Source organism: Hemitrygon akajei, chromosome 27 (assembly GCF_048418815.1).
Source record: "Hemitrygon akajei chromosome 27, sHemAka1.3, whole genome shotgun sequence".
NCBI lineage: Eukaryota > Metazoa > Chordata > Chondrichthyes > Myliobatiformes > Dasyatidae > Hemitrygon > Hemitrygon akajei.
In genome coordinates, this window is record NC_133150.1 from 35,629,791 (window position 1) to 35,655,929 (window position 26,139).

A 26,139-nucleotide genomic window follows, 5' to 3' on the forward strand; every position below is an offset into this window, starting at 1 on the left:
CCTGCTCTACTCACTTTCCACTTATGACCGTGTTGCTAAGCACAGCTCCAAAGCCATATTTAAGCTTGTTTTCGACACACCGTCATTGGCCGAATCAAAGGGGATGACGAATCAGCATATAGGAGTGAGATTGAAAATCTGGCAGAGTGGTATCACAACAATGACCTCTCACTCATTGTCAGTAAGATCAAGGAGCTGATTATTGATTTCAGGAAGGGGAAACCAGAAGTCCATGAGCCAACCCTCATCGGGGGATCAGAAGTGGAGAGGGTCAGCAACTTCAAATTCCTCAGTGTTATCATTTCAGAGGATCTGCCCTGGTTCCAGCACATAAGAGCTATTCTGAAAAAAAGCATGGCAGAGCCTCTATTTTCTTTGCAGTTTGCATAGATTTGGCATGACATCTAAAGCTTTGGTAGATTGCTATAGATGTGCGGTGGAGAATATACTGACTGGTTGCATCACGGTCTGATATGGAAACACCAGTGTCCTTGAATGGAAAATCCCAATAAAAGTAGTGGATATGCCCCAGTTCATGATGGTAAAGTCCTCCCCACTACTGAACACATCTGCATGGAGCATTCCCAGGAAAGTAGCATCCATCATCTGGGACCCCCACCACCCAGGCCATGCTCTCTTCTCACTGCTGCCATCAGGAAGAAGGTACAGGAGCCTTAGGACCCACAGCACCAGGCTCAGGAACAATTATGAGCTTTCAACCATCAGGCTCTTTAATCAGAGGGGATAACTTCACTTGCCACATCACTGAACTGTTCCCACAACCTATGGACTCACTTTACAGGACCCTTCATCTCATGTTCTTAATATTTATTGCTTATTTATTTATTATTATTTATTTTCTTTTCATTTTGTATTTGCACAGTTTGTTGTCTTTTGCACATTGGCTGTTTGTCCAGCCTGTTGGGTGTGGCCTTTCATTGATTCTATTGTGTTTCTTTTATTTACTGTGTATGCCCACACAGCCTGGTGACATATATATACTTTGATAAAAAAATAATTACTTTTAACTTTGAGTCTGTCAGTAACCATATAACCATATAACAATTACAGCACGGAAACAGGCCATCTCGGCTCTTCTAGTCCGTGCCGAACGCTTACTCTCACCTAGTCCCACCTACCTGCACTCAGCCCATAACCCTCCATTCCTATCCTGTCCGTATACCTATCCAATTTTACTTTAAATGACAAAATCGAACCTGCCTCTACCACTTCTACTGGAAGCTCATTCCACACAGCTACCACTCTCTGAGTAAAGAAATTCCCCCTCGTGTTACCCCTAAACTTCTGCCCCCTAACTCTCAACTCATGTCCTCTTGTTTGAATCTCCCCTACTCTCAATGGAAAAAGCCTATCCACGTCAACTCTATCTATCCCCCTCATTATATTAAATACCTCTATCAAGTCCCCCCTCAACCTTCTTCGCTCCAATGAATAAAGACCTAACTTGTTCAACCTTTCTCTGTAACTTAGGTGCTGAAACCCAGGTAACATTCTAGTAAATCTCCTCTGTATTCTCTAAGGTGTGGGGCTTCCATGAATGACAGTGATGCGTGTATATTCTGGACTTACTGCTGTAGAAGTGGCTAATTAGTAGCAAGATCTGACCCTGTGAGGTCAATAAGTATGTCAGGGTCCTGATCATCTACGACTTATCCCAGTCAGGGAATGGACATGAGAGTTGGGAGTATTTCTGAGTTCCAGATGCACATGTTCAAACTTCCACTTGTCAGAGGCTCCTCTCGCTAACCAAGTGTATGTTACGCATAGCAGAGCTTACCTGTTAGCCAGCTTGTGACTGAAAGCACCAAGGCGGGGCCGATTGACAATCTCATCCTGAAGACCGCACGAGACGGGCCGCCGCCAGCGAACTGTGAGAGGGTTTCTGGCACCGCTAATTCCCCACCGATTGTCAGTGCTCACCTGCAAAGCAAACACCATCAGTTCACACTTAAGATGAGATTAGTCGGTCTGTGAAGAACTAACTCTTCGTTCTTTGAGCAAGCACACAGCACTGCATCATTGGAGTGTGGAGGTGGGCAGAGACTGGGTGGATATCAGCTAGACGTTTGTCTCTAGCTGGATTTGATCAGATGTCCGTCTTAAGAAGCATTTGATATTTAATTCCATTGACAGCAATAGACAGTTTGTTTTACTTGTACTCACTATGTGGACATTGCTGGCATGGCAAACATATCTAATCGGTTTTCTATTTAAGAGTCAATTATATTTCTGTGACTCTGGATTTGCAATCGAGTAAAAGTGGCAAACAGGTCCCCTCTGGGCTACTAACAGGACCTGTTTTTAAAGAAGTCCCTATGTAAATATTGCCCATAAGTTGGTAAATACACAAAATTCACTCAGTATGTAACCAGACCTCCACAGCATTGTAATGAATGGCATCAAAAACGCTAAGGACTGAAAAGAACGAACAGTTCTTTAAAGTGGAAAGAGCATGGAAGCTGGTTCTGCCATTTTTAGGAATAAAGGTATCTATGGATGATGGACTTTGTAGGAGTTTGTAAGTGTGTCCTGCAGCGCAGTAGCACAGCGATTAGCTCTACACTTTAGAGCGTCATCTGTAATATGGGGGTTTGATTTCCACCCCTGTCTGTAAGCAGTTTGTGTGTTCTCCCTGTGACGGCATGGACCAGGGTGCTCCAGTCACCAGGATATCCACTTAAGTTGATGAGTTGTGGGCACACCACAGAAGTGTGGAGACACTTGCGAGCTGCCTAGCACAACCCTCGCTGATTTAATTCGACTTAGAACAACGCATTCCACTGCATGTTTTGATGTACAGTACATATGAGAAATAAAACTAACTTTTGTCTCTAAGTGTTCATAAGCTGGGGAAGCCATGTATTTCCTTTCTTAAGGAACACTGAAGAACCAGATTCATTTATTAAAGGTAGATCCAACTATTGCTAACTTTAAATTCTACATTTACTTCAATTTATATAATTCAATGTAAATTCGTTACCTGCAGTAAAGGGATTTGAACTGGTGACCCTGCATTCCATGTTCAGTTTTCTTAATTATAAGGCCAGTGGCGTTACTGTTATTGCTACTAGAAGCCTTAAAATGGCGAGCTCTGCTTATTGACTCCAGTGAAACTTAATATTGGCCCCTTCATTTTGCGCAACTTTTTGAGCTAATGACTGCAGAACTATACCTGCTGTAAGATTAATCTAACCTTCTCTCCTACACAGCCCTCCATTTTTCCTTCATCCATGTGTCTTTCTAAGAGACTCTTCAATGCCCCTGATGCATCTGCCTCTCCCACCCCTCCTGGCAGCACGTTCCACACACCCACCACTCTAATGACAGAGCCGCTATACTTCCCTCCAATCACTTTAGTCACGTCAAGTCATTTCTTATTGTCATTTCGACCATAACTGCTGGTACAATACATAGTAAAAAGGAGACAACGTTTTTTCAGGACCATGGTGTTACGTGACACAGTACAAAAACTAGACTGAACTACATAAAAAACAACACAGAAAAAAAAAACTACACTAGACTACAGACCTACCCAGGACTGCATAAAGTGCACAAAACAGTGCAGGCATTACAATAAATAATAAGCAAGACAATAGGGCAGTAAACACGAGGAAGTCTGCAGATGCTGGAAATTCAAACAACGACACACACAAAATGCTGGTGGAACACAGCAGGGCAGGCAGCATCTATAGGGAGAAATGCTGTCGACGTTTCGGGCCGAGAAGTTGGTGTCAGTCCAGGCTCTGGGTATTGAGGAGTCTGATGGCTTGGGGGAAGAAAATGTTACATAGTCTGGTCATGAGAACCCGAATGCTTCAGTGCCTTTTCCCAGACGGCAGGAGGGAGAAGAGTTTGTATGAGGGGTGCGTGGGGTCCTTCATAATGCTGTTTGCTTTGCAGATGCAGCGTGAAGTGTAAATGTCCGTATTGGCGGGAAGAGAGACCCTGATCATTTTTTCAGCTGACCTCACTATCCGCTGCAGGGTCTTGCGATCCGAGATGGTGCAATTTCCGAACCAGGCAGTGATGCAGCTGCTCAGGATACTCTCACTACAACCCCTGTAAAATGTGATGAGGATGGGTGGTGGGAGATGGACTTTCCTCAGCCTTCGCAGAAAGTAGAGACGCTGCTGGGCTTTCTTTGCTATGGAGCTGGTGTTGAGGGACCAGGTGAGATTCTCCACCAGGTGAACACCAAGAAATTTGGTGCTCTTAACGATCTCTACCGAGGAGCCATCGATGTTCAGCAGAGAGTGGTCGCTCCGTGCCCTCCTGAAGTCCTTTAAAGTTATGCTCTCTTGTATTAGCCATTTGAACCCTGGGGAAAAAAAATCCTTGGCTATCTATGCCTCTTATCATCTCTATCATGTCATCTCTTATCCTTTCTGCTCCAAGGTGAAAATCTTTGTCTTGCATAGCCTACCTTCATAAGTTACGCATATAGTAGTCCAGGCAGGATCCTGGCAAATCTCCTTTGCTCCTTCTCCAAGTTTCCACATCCTTCTTATAATGATTTCTCATGCAATTTTGCAAACAAAACCAAGGAAATTTCCCCACCAGGTCTGAGATAACATCAATGCAAAATGACTAGGGGAATCTGGTTAACTCTCATCAAGTCAGCAGGCAAGTTATCCAAAATCAATTCAAATAATCATTAGCTATACTTTGTTTCTGTTGACCCTTTCCAACTGCCGATGCTCTGCTGAGTCAGAAGAGTTGGTGCCAGACAATCTAACTGGGGTAGCTGTGCAGTAATTTCCTTTAATTGAGTATTTTCCTTTAATAGGAAGCTAATGGTCGGTGTATTGCAAAAGCAGAAGATGAGTATATGGCTTGTGGATTAAGGTGCAAAGCTGATGTGTTTATCATGCATCCTTTGCAACAGTTCATAAGCAAGTGTGCTTGGGCTTTGAATGATTTGAATAATACCTGAAGAAGTGGAAGAAATGGAGCAAAATGGAAATTAGATACAGTTCAGTAAGTATGTGCTTATATTCTGAAGAAGAATTAGACCATAAAATGCAGGAGCAGAATTAGGCCATTTGGCCCATTGAGTGCTCTACTATTTATTATCCCTCTCAGCCATATTAATTATTGATGCACTTACTAATCAACAACCTATCAACCTCCACTTTAAATGTGCCCAATGACTCGGCCTCTACAGCCGTCTGTAGCAATAAATCCCACAGATTCACCACCCTCTCGGGGGGAGAAATTCCTCCTCATCTCTGTGTTCTAAAGGGCCATCCTTCTGTTCTGAGTCTGTGCTCTCAGGTTCCAGACTCTCCCATTATAGGAAACATCAGTTTAAAAGCAAGAAATTAAAGAGCTTGCTAATGGACTTGTTAAAAGCGGAAACGGCTTCTCTCGGTCTATACTATTAAAATGCATTTGCAACATTAAAGCAGTTGCAATTTTTTTGTGATAATATTACACTGTTAAATGCAACAAAAAGATTGATAAGAAATTATTATTTTGGAATGATCTCTGTCATCTTTAAGATTCATGGAATCCTGGCAAATGCACTCTTTTCTCCTACGTCCGCACTCATCTGTATAAATATGACTGATCACTGCAAGCAATGGCATCGCTGTTCATAAAAATAATAGTTTCTGTACCACTACAGTGCTAACTGATCACAGCCCTGTGAAGTAAATGGCAAGAACTGTTGGCCACCATCTCTCCCAAGCCGCAACTTCCCTTGCTGTTTACTTCAATTCCAATTTTGTTTGGATTACAATGATACACAGAGGAGACTCAAACAACCATGATGTTAAAAATATAAACTGCCTGCACAATTCTCAGGTCTTTCTGGACCTGCTTGTGGTATGGTTGAACAGCGTCGATGTTACAGGCCTCTGAGCCAGTGCTCGTGAAGTGTTTGCTCAATGAAATATGGGAATGTTCAATTCAACTAATTAAAAAACACACAACTCGAACAACAAGAGCTCGCCAACGGTGACAACAAAGGTAGCACTTTGTTATGTAGTTTATAAGTGTCCTTTTAGGGAAGGGATCTGTTGATTTTATATGGTCTGGCCTAAATGGGATTTCAGACCCACTCTGGTATGGTTGACATGATATTGTCCCTTAAATGACCCAGCAGCACTTCGTTTAAAGGCAGTCAAGAATGTGCAATATATTACCCCTTTTCTTTTCACCCGCCCTTTGATACCACTCCTCTGTCCCTTGACCAAACACTACCTCTACCTTTTTGAAAATTTAACTATTTTAAAAATATATATTATATACTTACTGCAATTCACAGCTTTTTTCTATTATTATGCATTGTACTTCTGATGCAAAGACGACAAATTTTTATGACATATGCTGTTGATAATAAATCTGGTTCTGATTCTTCCATAGTCCACTCTCCTGTCCCACCAGATTCTGTCCTCTTCAACCCTTTTCCACCTTTCACCACCCAGCTTTTCACCTCATCCTCCCCTTCCCCAACCACCTGCCTTCCCCCGTAATTGGTCTTTCACCTATCACCTCCCAGCAAGTACTCCTGCCCCACCCCTACCTTCCTTGGCTTCATCGTCCTTTCCTTCCAGTCCCGATGAAGAGTCTTGGCCTGAAATGTCGACTGTTTATTCCTTCCTGTAGATGCTGCCTGACCTGCTGAGTTCCTCCAGCATTTTGTGTTTGTTAGCAATACTCATACTCTATGAAAGATGTAGGGTAGAATCAGCCACAATGGCATTGCTGATTCCCATATGAATGTGAACCTGCTGCAATGCTCTCAGAAATGTCTTCATCCAGTTTGCAGCTTCCTGTAAATCTCCCACTATTGCAGCATCTTAGACCCAAAATTCCCTTTGTCTCCTTAAGCCTTTGTCCTCCTTTAAAACTACTTAAGAGTTACCTCTTTGACAAACAGTTGGTCAATTTTTCTAATTTCCCTTCGATACTCTGATGTCAGTTTCCATCTGAATATGGTCCTACAATGTTTTGTTATCTTAATGCCTTCAAAGTTCAAGATTTGATCGATTTAAGAGCCGAACTGAATTGGAAAGGTTGGGTTCTGGCTGAATCTAAATGGTGGAGTCTGAGCCCGAGGGCATATTGAAGTGACAGAGAGTAAGGAACAACCCAAGATGAGGACGATTTAAGCGCTGGGCCAGATTGAAAGGGTGAAGGATCCGGTTCGGCTTGCTGCTCCTTGTCTCTGCACTGGCTGGAGTCTGTGTCCTGCAACTAGTGGACTTCAGGATTGGCTGCAGTGATGCCGGGTGTTGTGAACTTCAGTTCTGAATGCTGTGTGCTTGCTTTTATAGTTTACGCAATTCTCTCTCTCTTTGCATGCTGGGTGTCTGATTTTAATGGGCTCTATTGGGTTTCTTTGTTTCGTGGCTGCCTGTAAGGAGACAAATCTCATGGTTGAATCAAGTATACGTACTTTAATAATAAATGTACTTTGAAACAGTAAATGTGTTTCAACCTCTCAAACCTTTTCCTACATTCAATTATATTTTAGAATTTCTGAATTTTATTTCCATTTAACTGTTTTGCTTACATAACCCTTAATAACCTTGTCCAAGAAAAATCTCAAAACATTTTTGGTTTTGTCTATCTTTAATTGTAAAAGAGGTACATCCTAAAATCAACAATGCATTTTGATTATCTCCCATATTAAGTTTACACCCGCGTTCTTTGTATTCTCCCACAAGCTGTTCTAGATGGAGGTCCACCAAATACAGGTACTTCTGAAGTTAGCACAGTTCTGCATGCTTTTGATCAACGGCGTAGCTTGGTACCTGACACAGAAATCTTCATTCTCACTAATTGTCGGTAACCTGGGCAACTATCTGTGACGGTGAACATTCACTCTTTGCCACAGCGGTCCAGGGAGCAGCAACATCTTAAGGCAAATGGAATCATCCCTGCAACACCAGGACACCAAGATGCAGTAGCATAACCACTTTATCAAGTTCTGACCCATTAAGGCAGCATTAAGCTATTCACAAGACTGTCTCTTCCAACACAATAATTAACTATTAATAATATACTTAACAATGAGAGGTAGCCATCAGACATCATTAATGTTCTTCAAATGCAATTCCTTTCCAATTCCTTAAAAGCTCAGCAGCCCCTTGTGATTTAGAAGTATTAGTTAGTAGCGCCTTTTTTCTGTAATGGATATAGAGAGATCAATACTGCCTATACATGGCTGATAAATATTATATTTCTCTTTGTCTGACCAAAGTCCTTGCATTACTCATTCACATTGACCCATTCTCCGGAGGCACTTGGCTGTCTTAAACTACTTTTTCTATCTTAAACCACTTCCTCCTGCTTTTCAAAACCATGTAATGGTCAGGAATCATAAATGAGATGTATTACTTCTCACTACTCCTGGAACCAAGAGCATTTATTTCAATTATTCAAATAAGGAATTAGTAAAAGCTTCGTATTGTGTAGATATTTTATAGTCAAGAGAAAATCTGCAGATGCTGGAGATCTTTTGCAGTCTCTGATACACAATAACATTTTTAAATGTTCCTCATTTTGAGCTACAGAATATATAAAAGTCTATCGCAGGCAAAACTCTCCCCGCCATTGAACACATTTACAAGGAGTGCATCCACAAGAAAGTAGTATCAGTATCAACGACGCCCAGCATCCAGACCATGCTCTCTTCTCACTGTTACCATCGCAAAGGAGGTGGAGGAGCCTTCGGTCCCACATTACCAGTTTCAGGAACAGTTATTATCTACAAACATCAGGCTCTCATGACCAGACTATGTAACAGTTTCTTCCCCCAAGCTATCAGACTCCTCAATATCCAGAGCCTGGACTGACACCAACTTACTGCCCTGTTGTCTTGTTTATTATTTATTGTAATGCCTGCACTGTTTTGTGCACTTTATGCAGTCCTGGGTAGGTCTGTAGTCTGGTGTAGTTTTTTTTCTGTGTTGTTTTTTACGTAGTTCAGTCTAGTTTTTGTACTGTGTCACGTAACACCATGGTCCTGAAAAAACGTTGTCTCATTTTTACTATGTACAGTACCAGCAGTTATGGTCGAAATGACAATAAAAAGTGACTTGACTTACTGAACTCGCATGGATAAATTCATTCACCACAACTCAGAACTGATTCCACAACCTACAAATCAGAAGCATCTGGCAGCTCCGGGCCTGTACTCACTGGAATGTAGAAGATTGCGGGGGGATCTCATTGAAACCTACCAAATGTTGGAAGGACGAGATAGGGTGGATGTGGAGAGGATGTTTCCTCTGGTGGGGGTATCCAGAACTAGAGGGCACAAATTGAGGGGCGACCTTTTAGAACAGAAGTAAGGAGGAATTTTTTTAGCCAAACCTGTGGAATGCTCTGCCACAGACTGCAGTGGAGGCCACGTCTGTGGGTATATTTAAAGCGGAAGTTAATAGATTCCTGATTGATCGGGCCACCAAGGGATATGGTAAGAGGGCAGGTGTATGGGGTTGAATGGGATCTGGGTTTAGCCACGATGAAATGGTGGAGCTGAACGGCCTAATTCTGCTCCTATGTCTTATGGCCTTATGGTGTAAATTCAGCTTCAAGGACTCTACAACTCATGTTCTCAGTATTATCTCTCTCTCTCTCTCTCTCTCTCTCTCTCTCTCTCTCTCTCTCTCTCTCTCTCTCTCTCTCTCTCTCTATCAGTCTAGATATCTATTTGCACAATTTGCCTTCTTTTCCACATTTGTTATTGGTCAGTCTTTATTTACATATAGTTTTTCATAAATTCTATCATATTTTTTTATTTCCCTGTAAATGCCTGCATGAAAATGAATCTCAATGTAGTATTTGCTGACATATACATACTTTGATAATAAACTTACTTTGACTTTGACTAACTTGCAGGGAGTGGTTGATAATTCTTCCCAGGTTTCTACATTAATGGCACTTGGATGAAATAAGGCGTAGGGAGGCTGATGTGAAGTAAACGGTCAGGGTTCTGCAAGGTCCATTCAGTACGATGAAAAGATAGCCAACACGTTTGAGGAGAGAGGCTGAGCTATCCGCATGGATCAGTTCATTGTTATATACCCTGGAAAGTTTTGGTCATATCAGGCAAACCAGCATAATGACAGCTATCTTATGCCTTGGTCCTCATTGGAAATTTCCCATTTTCCTCCATCCCACCACCTGAAATAACTGGACAAAGTTCACAGATAAAATAAGTATGAAACATCTGGGATTTCTTTGCAAATCAGAGATTCAGTGCAAAGACAATCACTCGTCTGAGCCCATGTAGACATCTTCAGAAAGTCAATTATAAATTGTCTTTTTATTAGAATCCCAGGGAGCAAATTACGCCCAAATCTCTCTAGTTGTGAAGGATCCTGATAGACAAAATCCTCTCTCTTCCTTCAGATGTAGGAATTTTATGGACCAAATCCTTAACCATTTCATTCCACTACGGTACCGAGAATTCCAATGGATTAAATTCTATCTTTTCCCCTATGTCTCTCTGTGGTGTGGATACCTTGACCCAGAATAATCCACTGGTGATTGTGTCATACTGTGTACATGCAGTGGCCACTGTATCAGGTACACCTGTACACCTGATCATTAATGCAAATAAAAATATCTAATCAACCAATCAAGTGACAGCACCTCAATGCATAAAAGCAAGCAGATATGGTCAGGAGGTTCAGTTATTGTTCAGACCAAATATAAGAATGGTGGAAGAAATGTGACCTAAGTGACTTGGACTGTGGAATAACCTTGACCGTGGCCAGACAGGGTGGTTTGAGTATCTCAGAAGCTGCTGATCTTCTGGGGTTTTTACAGACAACCGTCTCTACAGTTTACAGAGAACAGTGTGCAAAACGAACAAAAAAAATCCAGTGAGTGGCAGTTCTGTGGGTGAAAACACATAGTTAATGAGAGAGGTCAGAGGAGAATGGCCAGACTGGTTCAAACTGACTGGAAGGTGACAGTAATTCAAATAACCATGGATTACAACAGTGGCATGCAGAAGAGCATCTCTGAATGCACAGCATGTCAAATGATAAATTGAATGGGCTACGGCAGCAGAAACACATGATTATCCACTCAGGGGCCATTTTATTAGGTACAGGAGCTACATAATAAAGTGTATATTGAGATAAGCAATGTAAGCCCTGGTTGAGCATGTTCGTGCCAATAGTAAAATAAACTAAAATAATTAAAATAACTCATCCCAGAACATACACACACACTCTGACAAAATCAAACCATCCACTGTTGTCCCAACCAATCAGCCTTCATGCTATAGGGCTGCTTTGATGACATCAACTAGAATGTCTTTCACGATGAGGATGTCTCCAAGTTCACAGAAGGGGTCACGAGCTTCATCCGGAAGTGCATCGAGGACGGTGTCCCCCAAAAATCGGCCAGGGTCCATCCCAACCAGAAAGCCTGGATCAACAGTTCCGTGTGCACTGTAGTCACTGCATGAGACAGAACTTTTTCATCGCTGGTAACCACCAGGAACTCAAGAAATGCAGCTACGAATTATGCGAAGTCATCAAGTCAGTGAAACAACAACACAGGGACAAGATCCAGACATGTTTCTCCACAAACAGCACCCGCAGCTTATGGCAAGTTCTGCAAACCATCGCAGACTTCAAAGCTAAACACAGTGGTGTTTCCAATATTGCTGCCTCTCTCCCAGATGAGCCAAATCTTATTCACACTCAATTCAATGTCACCAGTACCTAGCCCCTGAGGAGACCTGCAGATGATATCATCTCTGAGTCTGAAGTACGCAGGCATTTCCAATGAGTGGACAGCCGCAAGGCTGCAGGACCGGATTACATCCCAGGACGGGTATTCAGACTGTGCTCAACACAACTGGCTGGTGTGTTTGCAGACATTTTTAATCTCTCCCTCTCCCAGTGTAGAGTGCTCTCCTGCTTCAAAGCATCCACCATTGTCCCTGTGCCTAAAAAGACCAAGGTAACATGTCTGAACCACTGGCATTCTGTTGCACCCACCTCAATAATAAGCAAATGCTTCCAGAGGCTGGTCAAGGATTACATCTGCAGCATGCTACCACCCACAATGGACAGCCTACAATTCACTTACTGACACAACCAATCAACTGATGACACAATAGCCACAGCTCTGCACACTGTCCTTACACATCTGGAGAAGAGGGATGTTTATGTGAGAATGCTGTTCTTGGACTATAGTTCAGCATTCAACACCATAATTCCATCCAGGCTTGACAAGAAGCTCAGAGACCTCGGCCATCACTCTGCCTTGTGCAGCTGGATCCTGGACTCCCTGTCAGATCGCCGGTAGGTGGTAAGAGTGGGCTCCCTCACCTTTGCCCCTCTGACTCCCAACATAGGTGTCCCTCAGGGCTGTGTACTAAGCCCCCTCCTTTACTCTCTGTACACCCATGACTATGTTGCCACCCACAGCTCCTATCTGCTAATTAAATTTGCAGATGATACTACATTAATTGGCCTAATCTCAAATAATAACGAGGCAGCCTACAGAGAAGAAGTCATCATCCTGACTAGTATCAAGAAAACAACCTCTCCCTCAATGTCGCAAAAACAAAGGAGCTGTTTGTGGATTACAGGAGAAATGGAGCTAGGCTCACCCCTATTGACATCAATGGATCTGGGGTTGCAAGGTGAGCTGTAAGTTCCTCAGTATACACATTACTGAGGACCTCACTTGGTCTGTACATACCAGCTGTGTGGTGAAAAAAGCACAACAGCGCCTCTTTCACCTCAGATGGTTGAAGAAGTTCGACATGAGTCCCCAAATCCTAAGAACTTTCTACAGGGGCACAATTGAGAACATCCTGACTGGCTGCATCACTGCCTGGTATGGGAACTGTACCTCCCTCAATCGCAGGACTCTGCAGAGAGTGGTGCGGACAGCCCAGTGTATCTGTGGATGTGAACTTCCCACTATTCAGGACATTTACAGTGACAGGTGTGTAAAAAGTGCCTGAAAGATCACTGGGGACCTGAGTCACTCCAACCACAAACTGTTCCAGCTGCTACCATCTGGAAACGGTACCACAGCATTAAAGCCAGGACCAAAAGGCTCCAGGACAGCTTCTTCCACCAGGCCAGCAGACTGATTAATTTACATCGACACAATTGCACTTCTAAGCTATATTGACAGTTCTATTGTACATCTTACTGTACATACTATTCATTACAAATTACAATAATTTGCTCATCGCACGTTTAGACGGTGACGTAACATAAAGATTTTTACTCCTCATGTGTGTGAAGGATGTTAGAAATAATGTCAATTCAATTATTTTTCTTGTGCGCAAGCAGAACAGTATGGCCCCTGTCACCACACTGTGCTGAAGCCAAGACAGGAAACTTGCTGTTTTTGTACAGATTTGGCTTATCAGTTAGGGATAAATTGTATATCTTGGATTCCTTGCTTGTAGGATCAATTCACAGTAGAGATGTTAAAAGTCAATCAAAAGTTCAAGTGGACGGTGTTTGATATTTTGAAGTTAGTAAAGGCCATGGGACACTATGTTTTAGGAAGACCTTTCTGGGAAAGTCTCTCTACAGACACCTCACTTTTCTGGCTTGAGTACACACTGTCATGGTCACCATAGTTACATCTGTAGTAAGCAGGGTTGTCTCCATCTCTCTTACTCTGTTGCCTCTGATCTTTGCCTCACTGCATCTTCCACACTGGTACATTCTGTATATTTGTTACCAATACTCTTTCAGTATTGTCTTGTTCGCTTGAACAAAACTGAACTGCTGAGTAAAACCTTTAATGTGCCTCTTTGCAAATTTTAGGAGCCATGAGTCCAGCATTATAATTTCTTGGCAAAGAAACTCCAAGACTCAGCTCCTTTGCAAATTTGATTGTGGTGGGAAGCCTATGAGCAGCTCTGACTTCCGAGGAGGACTTCCAAAGCAGCACATTTGGAAGACAGATCTGGATTTAATTGGACTCTATTATTTTCTTAGCTAGTACTACTACTTTGCCTAGACATGCATTTTCTGTGACAGTTACAACCAGGAGCTAAAAGGCATGATGCCTGACAGGACCATGCTCAATTTAGCACAGCATTAGACAAATTACTGAACACCAGTCTAAGGACAACAGCCTTGAAAGGCGGCACAGAGAGGCAACATACATTATGATGCTGCTAGGCAGCAGTGCTTGCAAGCCACGGTCATAAATATTAACCTGAAAACAAACAGCAACATTCTAAAACACACATTAGGTACCAATGAAGGGCCCCTGCCCAAAACATCGTCTGAGAGATTGAAACATTGAGACTGAAGACGCTGCTGTCGGGTGGCCCCTGCACTCGAGCAATTTCTCTCTCTCTCTCAACTCGGCGGGGTGGGGAGGGTGGTGGGGGGGGTGCTCGGAGAAGTGACGCAGAAGACTGTAATATCAGAACAGTGAGCTGTTGGGTTCCCCGCTCGTTGTTGCAGGAGTGATATCGCTCTCTCCTTCGCAAGTGAGAGAGAGACTGTCTGAGATGTCGAGGTGTTGGGACAGACAGTTGTTTTTGATGGGCTCTGGTAAATGGTCTCTGGGGGTTTTACTACTGCTCGCATGGTGGCTGGGGGGGGTTGATGCTTTTACTGGAGCAAGTGGGGGGGGTTTGATGCTTTTGCTGCTGCTTGTGTGTGGGAGGGGAATGGGGGGGTTGAGGGTTCTAACATTTTCTGTCATTCGTTCTTTGGGATCTTTTCCCTGTTTTGTGGATGTCTGCGATGAGTAAGAATTTCAGGTTGTATACTGTATACATTCTCTGAGGCTAAATTGAACAGTTTGTTTATTCCTCCAGCATTTTTGTCTGTGTGCTGCTCAACATACATTATGAATACCATTACAGAGACAGAGGCTGCTCTCGCGTGCACTTACATGGACACACAAGGACCGGTCAATGAAACACCTTCCAGGAGGCAGGTCATTTGTCCTGGGAGTCAGGGACAGTTGCTGGGCCAGCTTAAGTAGGAGGTGGCTACAACTGTGCCTTCTAAAGCCACAACAACAATAACAAAACAAGATAACAGCAGCAAAACAAATCCCTTTCCCTCTCTTAACCCCATCACACAAACCTGCTGCCTTGAGGAAGGTCAATGTAACGGTATAATTACTATTATATTAGCCTTCATCAAGGTCAGAATCAGAATTAGGTTTAATATCAATGGCATATGTCTGAAATTTGCTGTCTTTGCAGCTGCAGTACAATGCAATAAATTATGATAGAAAAATATGAATTACAGTAAATACAGTATATAATTACAGTAAACAGTTAAATTAATTAAGTAGTGGAAAAACAGAAATAAAAAAAGTAGTGAGATAGTGTTCATGGGTTCAATGTTGATGCACCATCAATAACTCTGAGACATGGGTTAAGGTAGGCTTTTATTGGCTGGAAGAAAGAACAAGCAGCAAGTGACCATCACACAACATCCTGGAGACTGAGGAAGGGTCTGTGGCTCCAATCGCCTTTATACCGGGGTCTGTGGGAGGAGCCACAGGAGCAGTCAGCAGGGGTCTGTGGGAGGAGCCACAGGAGCAGTCAGCAGGGGTCTGTGGGAGGAGCCACAGGAGCAGTCAGCAGGGGTCTGTGGGAGGAGCCACAGGAGCAGTCAGCAGGGGTCTGTGGGAGGAGCCACAGGAGCAGTCAGCAGGGGTCTGTGGGAGGAGTCACAGGAGCAGTCAGCAGGGGGTCTGTGGGAGGAGCCACAGGAGCAGTCAGCAGGGGTCTGTGGGAGGAGCCACAGGAGCAGTCAGCAGGGGTCTGTGGGAGGAGCCACAGGAGCTGTCAGCGGGGGGGGGGGGCGTGTCCAGACAGGCATATGTAGATCACCACAAATGTTCATTCAGAAATCAGATGGCAGAGGGGAATAAACTGTTCCTGAATCGTTGAGTGTGTACCTTCAGGCTCCTGTACCTTCTCTCTGATGGTAGCAATGAAAACAAGGCATGACCTAGGTGATGGAGGCCCTTAATGATGGATGCTGCCTTTTTGAGGCATCGCTTCTTGAAGATGTCCTGGATACTACGGAGGCTTTTATAATATACTTTGTGCTGCTGCAGAAGTCTTAATGAGTGCGCCTCACTTCACTGTCTAATTCAATGCAGAAATCCTATTATGTTACAATTAAAAAGTAGTTGATATTGTTGCTCCGTAAGCTGTTTATGCAATTTGTGAAATTGTAATAGTTACTAAGCCTCTGCTTAACTGCAATAAATAAGCTGGGAAGGAAGACACAAGGGAAAATCAAAGCGAGATTTATTATACATGAGGGATAGATCAGGAATCTGCCCCTTTCATTCAAAGCAAGAGAGATACAAGAGAAATCCTTGTGCCAAAGGACATAATGTGGAGGAGTTTTGATTGAAACTCATTCCCTTGGTATATGAAATGTTTATTCATATAAACAGATGAACAATGAACAGGAATAGGACCCTAATGTCTATCACAAGATAAAATGCTCCACAAGTTCCTCCCTTTCAGTTGTTCTTACTCAAAGTTTGCCATTGAACTTTAATTTACCTTATTTAATATTCTGAAGTGTTTGCATCGGTTCTGAGAATAACGGACTCCCAAATCCACCAATTTAAGAAAAAGCTTTACTTCTTAGGGAGACGGTACTTTGCAGAATTTAGTATGCATGATTCTGACCTTTTGTCTTTAAATTTTATTCTTCTGATTTCATGAAGCAATTTGGGTCAAAGGGTAAACATATCCCACTCACTAGAGTAAAAGATTAAAATGTTTGCTATTGAATTTTTTTTTTCTCTATCTAAGTGGTTTGACTCAATCAGAATTTGGCACTCAGGGCTAGGTCACTACAATCTGCTAATGGGTAAACTATTCAACCCTCAGCAACATCAGAGAGGAATTAGAATTGTTGCACAGAGTGAAAGGGAAATTGGAAGGAGCTCCTCGCCGTATATGTCTCCTGTGCTTGAGTTCCATTGAACCCAATTGACCTTTTCCTTTCCATTGTTTCTCCATTCATCATTTCTATGTTCCTCTACCTCAGCAATCATCCAAGAAGTCTCTTGTCCTCCACAGTCCATGTTGGTCATTTGCCACTTCTATTGACCCGCCATTGTGCCTCTCACAAGAGAAGCGGAGAGTTATTTATTTAGAGATAAACTGTGAAGTAGTCCCTTCCAACCCAACAAGACACCAAACCAACAACCCACTATTTAACCTTAGCCTAAAACCGGACAAATTGCAATGACCAATTAACCTTCTAACTGCTACATCTTTGGACTGTGGGAGGGAACCAAATTACCCAAAGGAAATCACAGTGATCCTGGGGAGAATGTACAAACTCCTTACGGACGGCATCGAAATAGAACTCCGAACTACAATGCCTCGAGCTGCACTAGTGTTGTACCCCTAAAGTGAGCACAAAAGCAGTCCCCCATTACCACAAGTTTTGCGGTTGAGTATCCCACAGTTAGAGTCATCGCAGGTGGCAGCACATCCAAAGTGCAATGGAATAGCCTCACCTGGGAGAGTTGCCTTTTTGATTGCGGTCTCTCCCCTGCCTGGTGTCAACACACCCGACGTCCAATGGGATAGCCATATCCTGGGAAAAATGTCTTTCTGATCACAGTTTCTCCCCTGCCAGGGAGGTTGAAGGAGGGAGTTCTACTGCTCTACTGGTCCACAGGAGATGAATGTGAGAGGTTGAAGGAGGAAGGAATAGAGCTCCCTCCTTCAAACTCGCAGCTTCTCCGCTTACCTTTCTCTTTCTTAAAACCATCCCACAGGGATAAGAAAGGCTTAGAGGGATATGGGCCAAGCATGAGCAAAATGGGACTAGCTTAAATTGACAACTTGATCTGTGTGGATGAATTGGGCTGAAGGACCTTTATCAATGTTGTCTGACTCTGGGACTCTATGACTCCGGAACTCTTTTACCAAATCTTTAGGTACCTATCCTCCATTTTTCTCTGAAAATTGTCTCAGAATATCTTAAGTTGTTAATCGCAAAGCTTGTTGAGATTGGGTACAGTTATGTTCTCCAGTACCAAAATCAGGCTATTTTTTGCTGAAGTATTTATTTTTATTCCAGTATGACAATCTCTGGAGCCCTGCTGCCATGCTATCTTCAGTACGCTGTGTCTCGGAACACCATGCTGTGCTTCCATAGAAAACAGTGTTGTCAAGTTGAAGAACATACCTCCAACTATGAGACTTGTAAAACCAGCTACAAATTGTTAGTCTTGGATCGGTGGATAATACGCTTGTGGAAGTCAGAAAGTTGTGAGTTTTAAATCCAATTTGAATAGAAATCTATGGGTATAATCCAGTGAGGGAAACTATTGAAGGAATTCAACACAATTGGAAACACTGTCTTTTGGGTGAGATTTTAAATGTGAAATTATGTCACTCCTCCAAAGTGAATGGAAGATATCATGTAGTGACACTTGAAAAAGTCCTGATAAATTGGCTAATATGAAAATTAAAACAAAACATACCTGAAATCTGAAATAAAAGCAGAAAATACTTTCCTACCTACGAGGGCTGACTGATAAGTTCGTGGCCTAAGGTAGAAGAGTCAACTTTAGAAAACCCAACACATTAATTTTTCAATATAGTCCCCTTCTACATTTACACACAGTCCAGTGGTTGTGGGGATGAGTTATACAGCTCTCGTTACATGCACATGCAGGTTAACTCTTTGAGTGATTATGCAGAAAGTTTGAAGTTAATAACTCATCTCCTTCTACCTTAGGCCACAAACTCATCAATTACCCCATATGAGTTATTAACTGGTGAGTTATTAACTTAAAATTTTCTGCATAATCACTCAGAGTTGACCTGCATGTGCATGTAATATGGGCTGTATAACTCATCTCCTTTTAGGCCACAAACTTATCAATCACCCCTGCTGTGGACACTTCCTGGAGATCCAAGCTCCACGACCGCTGGACTAAGTGTGTAACTGTAGGAGGGGACTATGTTGAAAAATAAATGTGCTAGGCTTTCTAAAATTGACTCCTTCTACCTTAGGCCAAGAAGTTATCAATCATCCCTTGTACTTCTGACAAAAAGTCTTTGATCAAAAAGCTTTGTTTCTCTGCTCACAGATATAGTTAATTTCAACTAATATTTGTCACCAAATTATCAATAATTATTGTTTGTAATCAATAATTCTTTATTGTCTGGTAATCAATAAGCAACACACACAAAATGCCAGAGGATCTCAGCTGGTCAGGCAGCATTTCTGGAGGGAAATAAACAGCCGATGCTTTGGTCCGAGGCCTTTCACCAGGACTCAGGTTCTAATGAAGGGTTTCAGCCCAAAATGTCAGCTATGGATTTCCCTCCATAAATGCTGCTTGACATGCTGAGTTCCTCCAGCATTTATGTGTGTTGTTCAAGATTTCCAGCATCTGCAGAACTTATTGCGTCCCTACTGATTAAGGACCATATAATGCTCTTTATGGGTCTTGTTTCTACATAAAGTTTCTAATGTATTTTGTACATTACAATAGAAATTATATTTCAAAGATTCAAAGTACAGTTATTATCAAAGTATGTATGCAGTATACAACCCTAAGATTCGTCTTCCCACAGACAGCCACGAAACAAAGAAAACCATGGAACCCGTTCAAAGAAAAACATCAGCCCCCCCCACACGCAATAAGAATCGCTCAAATGGCAACACAAAAATCGAGCAATAAACACAGAATATAAAACACAAAATGGAAAGAATCCATGCATATTTTGTTCAGCTCAGTGTTCGTTATCTGTAGGCCGCCCCAATTCAAAATCACCCAAAAATAGCAACAAAAAAGGAGTGACCAGAAAGCAGAAACACATCATAACATGAACTACAGAGCCCGATCCACAAACTGCGTCGATTAAATCTTGTTCAAGGTAATTTATTGGTTACAAGATTTTAAAATCAAGGGAAGTGCTTCAGAAATGTAGGGAATTTCCGTTTGTTTGCTTGTGTGGTGTCCCAGTTTAACAGAGCTGTCAGAATGGGTGGAAAAACACTGTTTTCCCCTTTTCTAGTGCTGTTTCCGTCACACACTGAGATAGTCCCCGCTCAGGGAATGAGACAGGGTATGGGTCTTCACGTAGATAACTCCTCATTTTTCATTCAAACATCAGGGTATAGTCCTGCCTGTTTGCTTTATTGGGAAGCATTTTCAACATCGTGTGATTTTTATAAGATTCCATTCTCCCCGAAGTAGATTTTGTAGGCAGGAGTGAAAAATAGAAGACAATATCTCTGGATATGAATGGAACATCTCCATGTGTAACAAACTGGAGAGACTGGGTTTACGGTGGTAATACTCAAGTGAAGTAGTAAGTATTGTGTCTGAACCAGACTCCTTTTAATTGGGAAATAAATTGCACCATCAGAGAACTGCAGATGACAAAGACTTCATTTATCACTTTATTCACGAAAGTCTATTAATAAAAGGATATAGAATATGCATTCTGCAGCACTGGAAGGATAGTAGTTTCTGTTCCTATAACCTGGGGCTATCTTCGCAGTTTAGTCATTAGAATGTTAGAAGCAGCTCACAGTCGAAGCACAATTCCACTTAGTGAATTGCTACATACGCCTTGAAGTTAACACTATTACAGATGCCTACTCCCACAGTCAAAGATAAAAGTCTACTGTAGATTTGCTCTAAATCAACTTGGGAAAAAACTTGGTCATGATGGCCAAATCTAGGGTTCTACCCAGGGGAGTTCCAGTGAAGCTAAGGCCAAATATGGGTGCTGAAGTATCTTCCTGCGCAACAGTGTGATCGCTGATCTGCTCCTGTCAAATACTGACCCTTATCAGCCACACTCAATTCAACTGTAACTCAGCCAGGCTCTCCCCTCAGTCTCAGTGTCTAAGTTCAGGTACTTGTTAGTGTATATTGTGTGTACGTGTGACTCTCTCTCTCTGTACACGTTTGTAACTTAGTGTGTAAATCTGTGTTCATGTGTCTATAGATGTTGGGCTTTATGTGTGACTAAGTTTGTGTGTGAATCTCTATGTGTAGTAAGAATGTGTGTGTGTGTGTGTGTGTGTGTGTGTGTGTGTGTGTGTGTGTGTGTGTGTGTGTGTGTGTGTGTGTGTGTGTGTGTGTTTCAGTGACTGTGCACATGTGTGGATTTGAATCTGAGTGTGTATGTGCCTGGTTCTTTAAGGTGTCAGAGTCGGGGGATACCAACCCCCTCATCAAAACCTGTGGCTTCAGTCTGTCATTGAAAATGATACTTGACACTCCAAGCAGTTTTTTTTTGCACTTCCATAAAATAGATAATTCTAAAATTATCTCATGGAAATTTACTAAATAATTCTGAGAAAGGTGGATGTTTCAGTGCCCGGTTATGTCTCCCACTACCTATTAAATGCTCCCAATGGTGTGCATCTCAAATAGCCTCTAACAACAAAGGTCAGCTCCTGGCCTTCACTATTAGGCCCGGCAGAGCCGGAGAAGAGGCAAAGGCGGGTTACAGGACCCGAAAAACCAGTCGCTTTGGACAGGTGGGGCTCGTCAGCCATGGTTGGCAGCTCATCTAAGAGAAGCAAAACTCTGATCTCAGACCTCCGCTGTCTTGATGACATACCCACTCATGGGGAAGGCTTCGGGAGTAAACCCTGAGGAAAAATCCAGAGCTGGAGTGCCCAAGACAGTCCTATGGTGAGTTTGTGCAGACTGAAAGATCCTGTGTCACTCTCTGCCGTTCGTTTAGATTCACCAACTGTGGGGGGAGCCTGCTATCTGGTAAACAGCTTACTCTCCATATTGTACCGTTCTGGCTTACATATTACATTCGACAGCTGGGACACAACATTCATGATCGACCCTGACCGATGTGTGTGTGTGTGTGTGTGTGTGTGTGTGTGTGTGTGTGTGTGTGTGTGTGTGTGTGTGTGTGTGTGTGTGTGTGTGTGTGTGTGTGTGTGTGTGTGTGTGTGTGTGTATGCATTTTCCACAGGTTGCACATTTCCATCATCTACAATATTTTGCCTTGGTTTTAATTTAGAAATCTCAGGAGTCGGCAGTGGCTGAGTTGTAGGATCATTCTACAGCAGACCCATTGATCCAGCAAGACTGGACTGTGTGTAGAATCTTTTATATTTACACATGCACAGCTAGGATATGCATCCATGTGTTTTCTCTCTCTCTCTCTCACACACACACACACACACACGAAGGCACACATATCCATGTGCTTATATGCACACATGCAGACACACACAAGGGCACACACAATGCGTGCGTTTGCTCATACATATACATGTATCGACGGAGCTGCATAGCCAGATATACATACATGCACATATCTATATCTGTGTATATATATATATATATATATATATAGAGAGAGAGAGAGAGAGAGAGAGAGAGAGAGAGAGGGAGAGAGAGAGAGAGAGATACACGTATGCACACACATTCGTTAGCCAGAGGGAGGTGAATCTGTGGAATCTGTTCCCACAGGCAGCCGTGAAGGCCCGATCATTGGGTGCATTTAAGGTGGAAGTTGATATGTTCTTGATTAGCCATGATGTGAAAGGATACGGGGAGAAGTCAGGAGAATGCGTTTGAGAGTTTGAGAGGGAAAATAGATCAGCCAGGATGAGATGGCAGAGCTGACTCGATGGGCTCAATGGCCTAATCCTGCTCCTAACTCTTATGGATTTACATGCGCTCACATATTGCAGAGACCCATTGAAACATCATGCACTGATCCATTTCTTTACTATCATATGCTTTGTTTATGCGTACTTTGGGATTTATTAGTGTGAGAGTTTTTGTTGTTGAGTAGTGGACCTTTTCCTAAATTTTCCAAATTTACTAACAACAAGTTCATGGGTCATTTCAGTCTGCTTCAACGTAGTGAGGCTCTTTTTACACTGCCCATATGATAAGTTCTCTAAAGAGAGACCAATTACTATATGTGTCACCATAAATCTTCCAAACTATAGTCTCTAAATGGGCAACAGTTTATCTCATGCTGAGTTAAAAGCACATTCTCATTAGGAAATGCATAGAAATTGGCTTTACTCTCTTCAGAGGGAAGCCTTGGAGCCAACTCCCATTCTATACACCTGGTCTCTGTCAAACAATGATATAAAACACACCAAGACATTCAACACAAAGTACACTGCAGATGCTGTGGTCAAATCAAGACGTACAAACAAGCTGGATGAACTCAGCAGGTCGGGCAGCATCCGTTGAAAGGAGCAGTCAACGTTTCGGGCCGAGACCCTTCGTCCTGACCTGCTGAGTTCATCCAGCTTTTTTGTACGCCAAGACATTCAAAACAGGTCCTCATTCCTTTCTCAGTGTAAGAAAACATTGCACAACTCCATATGCTCCCCATCTGCTTTGCTGTTTTTTTTTATCTAGAGCCATTTGCTGCCAATTCTTCAGAAAGCTGATGCCAGGTAATTACTGGTCCCTTGGTGCCTGATTAAGTTCACCTGCTCTGCAGCAGGTACGAGGTGAGTCAGCCACTGGTCCCTGGAGACGGCGATGAGGTAACCCAGCAAAATCTTTCTCCCAGCTCTGGGCTTTGTCTCACTTCACACGAGAAGTAGTCTTGGAGACCATCAGTCCCTTGAGTGATCATTTTAAAAAAAGCTCTGCGGACCCTGAATGGTGATAGGAAAAGGGTGATGGAAAAATACTAGGGAGTGAGCCCCTCCCACAGCAGCATGTTATCTCCAGACTGGGATTCACCTTTAGATACATCGTAATGTATAAGTCACTCCATGATCTTGGCACCTCCCTGTCTATGCACCTTTTATCAATACCTACTAACCCCTGAGAACATGTGGGTCACAATACATCTCTGGCTTTCTTTGCCTGACATTGGCAACCATACCTTCTCCCACCTAGGCACCAATTTTCACTCCAAAACTCTGAACATATCTTCCTCTCTCTCCCATCTGACCAAGCCTTTGATCATGTGTTCCTTCCTCGGTGTCAAACATAGAAACATAGAAAACCTACAGCGCAATACAGGCCCTTCGGCCCACAAAGTTGTGCCAAACACATCCCTACCTTAGAAATTACTGGGCTTACCTATAGCTCTCTATTTTGCTAAGCTCCATGTACCTATCTAAAAGCCTCTTAAAAATCCCTATCGTACCACCTTTGCCGGCAGCCCATTCCACGCACTCACCAATCTCTGAGTAAAAAACTTACCCCTGACATCTCCTCTGTACCTACTCCCCAGCACCTTAAACCTGTGTCCTCTTGTGGCAACCATTTCAGCCTTGGGAAAAAGCTTCTGACTATCCACATGACCAATGCCTCTAATCATCTTACATACCTCTATCAGGTCACTTCTCATTCTCCTTCACTCCAAGGAGAAAAGGCCAAGTTCTCTCAACCTAATCTCATAAGGCATGCTCCCCAATCCAGGCAACATCCTCATAAATCTCCTCTGCACCCTTCCTATGGTTTCCACATCCTTCCTGTAGTGAGGTGACCAGAACTGAGCACAGTACTCCAAGTGGGGTCTGACCAGGGTCCTCTATAGCTGCAACATTACCTCTAATGTCTAAGTAATTTTATGCTGCTGTGAAGTATCAGGGGATGTTCTATAACATTGAAGGTGTTCGGTAAATGAAGCAAATGCTGTTGCATGGCAGCTGTAGCCAGGGCACTGTAAAGCGAAGTTGAGACAACTTGTAATAACGAGATTAGGTTTTACTTGGTAAATTTTAAACTGGTTGATGCAAGTCTTTTTCCGAGGGTGAAAAAGTCATATAGCAGAGGGCTTAGCTTTGGGGTGAGAGTCACTGAGTCGTAAATCAACACAACACAGATACAGGCCGTTCAGCCCTCCCAGTCCATGCTGGTCACCCTGTCCACCCAGCTAGACCCTAATTCCTGCATTCGGCACAAACTCTTGAAGCACGTAAATGGGTGACGCTGCAGCGCAGTAGTTAGTGTGTCGATGTTACAGTGCCAGCTACCTAGGGTCAGTTCCGCTGCTGTCTGTACGGAGTTTGTACATTCTCCCCGTGGTCGCAGGGCTCCCTCCAGCTGCTCCAGCTTCCACCCGCATTACAAAAGACGTCCAGGTCTGTAGGTTAATTGGTCACACTGGGAGGCACAGGCTCATCTGGACAGAAGATTCTGTTACTATGTGTGGTGAACTAGATATACCTGTCTGACTGCTCCTGTGGCTCCTCCCAAGACCCTGCTGACTACCCCTGTGGCTCCTCCCACAGACCCCTGTATAAAGGCGACTGTGGCCTGCTGCTCTCCCTCATTTCCCCAGGATGTAGTGTTGTTCTTCAGTCAATAAAAGCCGATATCTCACTTCCTAAGTCTCGGCGTGAGTTATTGATGGTGCATCACTATGCCTACCTCCAAATAAATAAAAATTAAATGATGCTCTGTGTCTGCCTCGACCACTTCCTCTGGCAGTTTAGTCCATATGCTTACCACTTTCTGCATGAAAACATTGCTCCTCAGGGCTCTTTTAGATCTTTCCCCTCTCACCCTAAATCTATGCCCCCTAGTTCTGGATTCCCCGATACTGGGGTGAAGATCATTACCGTCCAACTTAACTATGTCAAGGAGAGGGAAAGTTTAAAGAGGAATTCTGGGTGCCTGGAACGCAATGCCGGGGAGCAGATACAACAGCAGCATTTCAAACATATCTAGACAGACAGGGAACGAAGGGATGCTGGCAGATGGGATTAGTTTAATTTCGTATCACAAACACCAAAGACAGAATGGGCCAAAGGGCCAGGGAGGTACTGTTCTAAGTTGTAACATAATTTTAAAATGATGAGTGAAAGCCTATGGAATGTTCACTTGAGCTGTCGCTGTCTGGACAAAGCCTTAAGTAGTGTACGGATGTTCCTAACTCCTCAGGTCCCCACAGACCCCACCCAACGCATCTTTTACATCAGGCAGCTAGTCAAGTGAAGATCTTCACAGACTGAGCCTGGATTTTAGCGGCTCCCGTTATCGCTTCCTCATTCCAACCAATGCAGATCTGGGGTGCCGCGGTAGGGGAGCGGCGAGCGCGGTGCTGCTGAGGCTCACGCCGTCAGAGTTCGGAGTTCAATTCTGTGAGACGTTTGTATGTCCCTCCTGTGAGCATGTGGATTTCCTCCAGCAGCCCTGATTTCCTCCCGTGTTCCAAAGACAGGCTGG

At 43.2% G+C, this 26,139-nt stretch overlaps 1 protein-coding gene and 1 non-coding gene across 2 annotated transcripts in view; both read right to left on the reverse strand.

Moving 5' to 3' along the window:
* cntn2 (contactin 2) overlaps positions 1-26,139 on the reverse strand; it is a 227,392-nt gene that overhangs the window by 145,423 nt on the left and 55,830 nt on the right. The window contains exon 2 of the mRNA XM_073030631.1: positions 1,799-1,941. Within this exon, the coding sequence (XP_072886732.1) occupies positions 1,799-1,853 (55 nt within the window). The 5' untranslated portion in view covers positions 1,854-1,941. The remainder of the gene's footprint in view (positions 1-1,798; positions 1,942-26,139) is intronic.
* LOC140717451 (U1 spliceosomal RNA) lies at positions 17,384-17,544 on the reverse strand. Its single transcript, XR_012096551.1, has one exon. It is a non-coding gene; the product is annotated as a U1 spliceosomal RNA (small nuclear RNA).